At 43.7% G+C, this 7,500-nt stretch overlaps 1 protein-coding gene across 4 annotated transcripts in view; it reads right to left on the minus strand.

Moving 5' to 3' along the window:
• grin1b (glutamate receptor, ionotropic, N-methyl D-aspartate 1b) overlaps positions 1-2,089 on the minus strand; it is a 41,112-nt gene extending 39,023 nt beyond the window's left edge. For all 4 annotated transcript variants that reach the window (XM_036526960.1, XM_036526961.1, XM_036526962.1 and 1 more), the window contains exon 1: positions 1,422-2,089. In XM_036526960.1, the coding sequence (XP_036382853.1) occupies positions 1,422-1,670 (249 nt within the window). In that variant the 5' untranslated portion in view covers positions 1,671-2,089. The remainder of the gene's footprint in view (positions 1-1,421) is intronic.
• Between the last annotated feature and the right edge of the window lie 5,411 nt (positions 2,090-7,500).

A 7,500-nucleotide genomic window follows, 5' to 3' on the forward strand; every position in this document is an offset into this window, starting at 1 on the left:
CGCATGGTTACCCATCCATTACAGTCAACAGCTATGTCTCAATGATGTTTCATGTGTATGTAATGCGCCTCTTACTGTATTTTTCAGGGCCGTAAAACGGCGTGGTTGAATGAGTAAATTATAATTTTATAATTATCGTAATCGTCGTGTAATTATCACGATAATCACTATTACTCCAGTAGTCGAAAAAATATGTATTAAGTTCCTATTTTGAAACCATAATGTGCTAAATTCGTTCCGGAATAATGTTGAGTGTTTTTATTTAGCACTTTAGCCAGTCACGTAGACCATCTGTAAAAACAGAAACAGAAGGAATGAACAGCAATCGCGTGTGTACCTAAACATGTCCACGTTGCTGTCGTATTTGTTCAATTCTACAAACAAGCCCTTTTCATAGTTTCAGCTTTTGATTTGTGTGCCCACGTATTTATGAACAAACAACATTATATAAACAGTTGGATTTAGGAGTAACACTCCAGATAGGAAGACTGTCTGTAACTGTGACTGAGCTTGCATGATCAATAATTTAATAATTCACCTGTGGTGCGAAATTAATACAAAGAAAAACAGATAAATTTGTTTAACGTTGGATAACCTGTTCTCAGAGAAATTTGGAGACGCGCACACAAAGGTTGGACAAACGTTTTTCAGAGACATTCTGGTTTACTGAGCATTCAGCTGGGGAGAAAATGTCTCAAACACAGTGTGGACATTTCCGCCACCAGAAACAGGAACATCTCACATTCCTGAATCAAACAGTCCCTACAGAAAGACTACCTTTTGTGTAAGATAAAATACGACGGCAAAATCAACCCTGCCATCTTTTCATTGCTAACAGGTACGCTGCTGAATGCAAAACAAAAAAAATGCATGCTATTTTTTTTTCTTTGTATGTTATCCTGTTGGTGAATTTCGGTTGTAAAAGCCTAAAAGTATAAACATTTTTTATCATTTTCTTGCTATAATCCATTTTATTGCACGTTCTTATAGTTTACAATTGCCTGAGTTGTGTGGTATTTTCTTCGTGGAAGTCCATGTAGCCGACTCATATTTTTCACTCAACACATCGAGTGTTTATCAGGGTTCCAGTCTTTCCCGACTGCTTATCGGAGATTAGGCTACATTCTATTTTTATGTCAGACATACAGATCAAATCTCAAAGCAATGGCTGGTGACAGGCTACTGTTTTGGCTTTTAAAATGACATTTTTGGTCAGATTATAGTGATTCTTCGTAAAACATAAAAACGTAAAACTACCTTTAAAGGTCCAAACTGAAGGCACTAGCAACTATACATAGCTAACGGAGTAAAATATGTATGTGACCTTTACGTATGGATGCCCTAATTCTTGGCAATGTAACACATCGTGGAGGAGTAACGGATGTGCGCGAAAACATGTTCTGTTCTTGACACCGAATTACCTGGCTGGAGATGAGGTCTTCGCACACAGAAAGAGCCATCTGGATCGCGTTGGGTTTGTGAGTGACCGAGATGGCGTTCAGCTTGAACTTGTCTTTTCCGTATATGTTGTTGGCTTGTGTGACCGCGTCCTTGAACACCTGTTCATACCTCTTCTGACTCAGGACGGCGCCGATATTCACCATCTTCGGCTCACAGCCGCCCCGCGCACAGGAGCAGGAGAAAAAAACGGCCAGCAGAAACAAACGCATCTTGCGCAGAGGTCGGTCGCTCCGTGGCCCCGGGTCGAGCCTCTTTCGGTTGTCAGCGAGTCGGTGTGTCCTTCTTCTCCCGGTCCTCCCCGACCGCGTCGCTGGAGTGTGATTAAATTAACATACACCGCGGAGGAATGTGCGTAAAGCGCGCTGTCAGTGAGTCGACAGTCTGACGTTTGTATTAATATGTAATTATTTTAGTTTTTCATATTTTGTGTCGCTCGTTTCTTTGCATTCCTATTCATTTACAACTAAACAGATTCTCCTTTTCTGGGAGCAGATTTTATTAATTTTACGTGAACAGCAACATTTGTGTTTTTTTCTTGGAGAAGCGTTCCTGCCTCGGCTCCGAGGTGCTGCCGAGCTGTGACACGAATGAACCGACGCTCGCTGTGCGCGTCTGTCCGCGGTTCTGACCAGCGTGCCTGCGCACTGATGCGCGCGCCTGCCTACAGATCCTAAGCTTCTGTGTTTTGTTTGAAAGATTACTTGATTATCTCCATCGATGTAACTCATTTTGAATTTATAACCTGTTTATATTGTAAAAACAACGAGTTTGCTGGGTGATCAGTCCAATGCACTCTTTCTTTGTAGCGAGGTAGAAAGAGGAGAAGGGTAAGATTCCGTAAGTGAAGATGTCGAGAGGGGTATATTGGTATATTGGGAGAAAGACAGAGGGGCAGAATAAGATGGTAGATGACTGTGAATCTTTGCCTTTGGGTGAAATAAGTTTGTCACCATTGATCCTCGCCTGAGAACTAAAATCCCCCCAGTGAAAAATTCCACTTTCCTAAAACCACGCAGGGCGAGTCAGTGGTGATAAGTGTTGCTTCAGCCACAGTTGTGTGATTATATAATCACGTTATCCACGGATTAAATTCTACAATCATGCGCAAATCCACATATGACTCTGTGTGGACGGCATCGATGTGTTTAAAACAGCACACAGATATTTTTTTAGCAAAGAATAAGCGAAGACTTTCCAACGCGGCAGCAGTAGTATATCCAAGGAATTATTCTGTACAGTACATGCGTGTTCATATTTGATATGTAATAAATCAGTGTGTGTCTGAAATTGGATTTTTGAATCAGTCTAAGCACAATATGAACCTGTAAAGTAAAGAAAGATATTTCTGCTACACCATTACGCTTTAATCCAGAAGGGAACTGCATCTATTACCACGGCTCTTCAGACAGAACGCTCGAGAAGAGGAGAGCGAGAGATTCAGCTAGACCCCGGTTACCAAGGAAACAAGCATCCCCGACTCCAAGTGTGAGCTAGTTTTTGAAAACTCAATGACAGCGAACGCCTTTGATATGCGTAGAAAAGCACGGTGTCTGTGAGTAAAAACGAATTTATTCTCAGCATTAGCGGCGGCGGAAAACACAACTGTTAAACAACGTTTAAACAACATTTAAAATGGAAGCCACAAAAACCTCGGGAAACAAAAACTGCAATAACGACCAACAGTGCCGGCGCAGACACACATTTCTCGCATCATGTTATTTCAGCCGTTCCAGAATATTGGTAGGAGCCAATATGGACTTTGCATCTTATTTTTAATATTTTTACTAAAATGATGTGTCTTTCTATGTCTCTCTCTACACATACACACACACACACACACCGTGTTGTCTCGCACGGGTGCCGTGCCGCCGCCAGCCGCACAATCAAAGTGAGGACAGGTCTCCCGCTGGCCTGCTCCCGCGCGCGGCCCCTCCCCCTTCCGTACCTTCATTTAACGCCTCGCAACAGCGAGAGAGCACACGCACCAAGGTCACACATCCACACACACCCACTCATACACAGAGCAACTGAAATTCCACACTTACTACCCCATCTACATCACACACAAAATACGTACACATGAATACAGATGTTGTACTCTTCTAGAACATGCAGAGATACATGCACACCTACACACACACTTTAGCATTTCTGAATCATTCTCAATCAATGTTTGTGCCAGTTTCAGATCACATGTCACAATGCACAGAAAAGCACTATATAGAATACTTTTTCCACCCAAATATCTGTTCCCTCTCCTCTGATTCCCAGCTGAATGTGGATGGCTAAAGCACTCACACACTCATCAAAGGAAGCAGCAGCACTGGAAAGCACCAGTCATTCCCTGGAGTGGGAGATGCTGAGCGGGGGAGACAGTGAGGTAAGTGGGCCTGGCTGTGGAGATGCTGAGCGGGGGAGACAGTGAGGTAAGTGGGCCTGGCTGTGGAGATGCTCCAGGCTCTGGCAAATCTCTGCAGAGTGATTGTCTAACTGGGTCGCTGCCATTACCACATGGTGTTTGGCGCACCATTTCATAACGGCGCTTTGTGTAACATATCCAGGGTACCATTCTTCAAATCAGCTCACGCTACATATTGTTACTTTGAATTAGGAAGACAGAGAGATGACTGTGCACTTTTGTGTGTGGAGGGATCATTACAGCTGACACTGGCACAAGGTCATCAGAACGACAACCAGCACAGTGAGACAGTGTTTTTACCCTCCCAGCACAGTGAGAGTATTTTACCCTCCCAGCACAGTGAGAGTATTTTACTCTCCCAGTACAGTGAGACAGTGTTTTTACCCTCCCAGTACAGTGAGAGTATTTTACCCTCCCAGCACAGTGAGAGTATTTTACCCTCCCAGCACAGTGAGAGTATTTTACTCTCCCAGTACAGTGAGACAGTGTTTTTACCCTCCCAGCACAGTGAGAGTATTTTACTCTCCCAGTACAGTGAGACAGTGTTTTTACCCTCCCAGTACAGTGAGAGTATTTTACCCTCCCAGCACAGTGAGAGTATTTTACCCTCCCAGTACAGTGAGAGTATTTTACCCTCCCAGTACAGTGAGAGTATTTTACTCTCCCAGCACAGTGAGAGTATTTTACATTTACATTTACATTTATTCATTTGGCAGACGCTTTTATCCAAAGCGACTTACATAGGTTACAGCTCTTTACAATGTTATCCATTTATACAGCCAGATATTTACTGAGGCAGTTGTGGGTTAAGTACCTTGCCCAAGGGTACAGCAACAGTGTCCCAGCGGGGCACTTTTCGGGGACGAGTCCTGCTCCTTAACCACTATGCTACACTGCTCTCCCAGTACAGTGAGAGTATTTTACCCTCCCAGCACAGTGAGAGTATTTTACTCTCCCAGTACAGTGACAGCACACCTAACACAATAACATTCAGATAGCACTTCCCAGACCATCAGGATAAACAAACCTTGGATGCCCTGATCCTCTGTGTGCTGCAGCTAGGACTCATGGCAATGTGCACTGCGTTTGATTTGGGATGTGGAGGGAAGAAGCTATCCTCTTCTGTTAAGCTCAAAGGCACAGCAGGGACAGAGGAAAATTAAGCAGATAGTAAATTAGGCATAAAGAGTGAAAGCAGCTTTCCACAGACGCTGGCTTAATGTGCTTCTTTTGTAAGATACGCTCTCCTGCATACATTATTGAAGACTCTGACGCCCTTCACCCCGGATGTTTCCGGAGAGGTGCTTCATCATTTCGGAATGGTACTAATCAGCAGGCCGTTTCTCACAGACAGGGAGAGAGAAGCAGCAGGAGACTCACCTCATCTCTCTCCCCCTCCGTGTGGAGACAGGTGGGTATTTTTAACCTGAACTAGTTTAAACGCCCTTCCCGACCAGCCACACTCAGAACGCTTCACTTTGTCACTACAATAGGTGACAGGATGGGCTTGGTCATTGACTACAGTCTAAACCTTCAGCCTTAGAAAAATGTGCACATACTTAAGACTATAAAATAAGAAGCTAAAAACATGAAACTATTAAAAAATAATACTTCAAGAATACTGAGAGAGCTGCTGTACAGTATTTCATGCTAAAACATTGGAGCTCACTGTAAATGCTTCCAGAATATTCATGTTTCTGTATGGTGGTGGGGGGGGGGGGCATCACCTGCAGGTACGCACACCTGTAGGCCTTGATGATCAGCCTAGGTGTTGCCTTCATCATTACATTACATTTACATTAGATTATTGGCATTTAGCAGATGCTCTTATCCAGAGTGATTTACACCAGTTACAGTTTATTTATTTATTTTACAATGTTATCCATTTATACAGCTGGATATTTTACTGAGGCAATTGTGGGTTAAGTACCTTGTCCAAGGGTACAGCAGTGCCACAGCAGGGAATCAAACCGGCAACCTTTCGTTTACGAGTACAGCTCCTTGACCACTATACTACACTGCTACACTATACTGTACTCATCAGCTCCTCAGAACCCTCCGGCCATGCTGCAGGTCTGCATAGGGGCTTTTCCTGCTTTAGCTTCGTGTTTGTCTCCTTCCATCAGGAGGAATAAAACAGCCACGGTCCAGGTCACCCCTCCCATCCTCTGCTTTTGCCCAATCAGCACCTGGCGCAGTGGCCACACCCAGTCGAGGGCAGAGGGCCCTACTGGCCCTCACGCTGGTCCCAGGTCAGCAGGGCAGCAGAGAGGACACCATGCTGCGTTCACAGTGAAAAAACTGTGGTAAGAAGTGTAGGGAACTGATCCTGCACCCAGAGGGCAGCAGTCTCAGCCCTGGGGGGCACAGCTGCTGTTCCTCTCCTTAAACACGCTGCTGCCTGAATTATGCATGTGTGTCTGTGTTTTACGCATGTGTGTCCACTGCTCTGTGCCATGTTTCTCTGCTGAAAGTAAATGATACAAAAGCGAAGGCAGGGCACAGGGGCGGGTCCTGCGGGGCTGTCCTCAGGCACAGACGGCCGGCTGCCCGCACACTGCAGGGCTGAGAGCGGCACTAGTGTTAGCATTAGCATTAGCACTATTATATTCATTCTCCCTTTCATATTGAGTGATGTGCATGTCATAACCTGTGGCCATAAAAACTTTGTCAAAATTAAATTGTACGCTTATTACCAGTACCAAGTTTACAATAAGTAATGAATATTTTGAGATATATTGATATTAATTAATTCAAAAAAGGACACAAAACATATTGCCAGATACCATTATCAAAATATCAATATTATGACGATTTTTTTATAGAGTTTACATTAAATCAACAATAATTACGTATGCAACCCTATTAAAAATCTGTTTTTTATGAGACAGGATTCACAAAATAATAGTATAATAGTATTGAGAGAGAACAGATTTATAAAGTGCACACATTTAACACATAGTGTTCTCTCTGAGTGAAATTTGCTCCCTGGTACAGACATTCTCTCTCAGACCGCAGTAACACAGGACCTGCAGAAACTCATTCCTCATTCAAAAGTCTGAAAGACTCTCAACATGATTGCTAATAGTAAGGCAGTAAAACAAATTCTCCATTGGAAGTCAAAATAATTTAGAATTAAACAAGTTTGCTATATCCAATATACATTTTTTTAAATAATGAATACCAAGAATGTTTGCAGGAAGCCTGTACCCTGAGGCACAAGACTGACCAGCTGGGTCATAGCTGGCTTTGAGCCACAGACCAGCACCAGCACCAGCTGTCATACTGGCATAAACACCCCTCAAAGCTGAGGACGTCAGAACAAGCCTGAGGGACAAAAGCAAGACTGTACTATTCAGTAACTCTCACACAGAGCATCAGAGCGGCTTAAAGCTACTTCCCTCTGCAATGTGAAAGGCTCCCCTCCTGCAATTCTGCCCGCTTCTCAAGGCACCTGTGTTTCAAAGCCAGCAAATCACAGGCCTGTTTGACATTGATTGATAAGTATACTGTCAAATCACAGGCCTGTTTGACATTGATTGATAAGTATACTGTCAAATCACAGGCCTGTTTGACATTGATTGATGTGGACGTGGATTAAGAAGCTGGCCGTCACGATG

This window comes from Megalops cyprinoides, chromosome 4 (assembly GCF_013368585.1).
Source record: "Megalops cyprinoides isolate fMegCyp1 chromosome 4, fMegCyp1.pri, whole genome shotgun sequence".
NCBI classification, from domain to species: Eukaryota; Metazoa; Chordata; class Actinopteri; order Elopiformes; family Megalopidae; genus Megalops; species Megalops cyprinoides.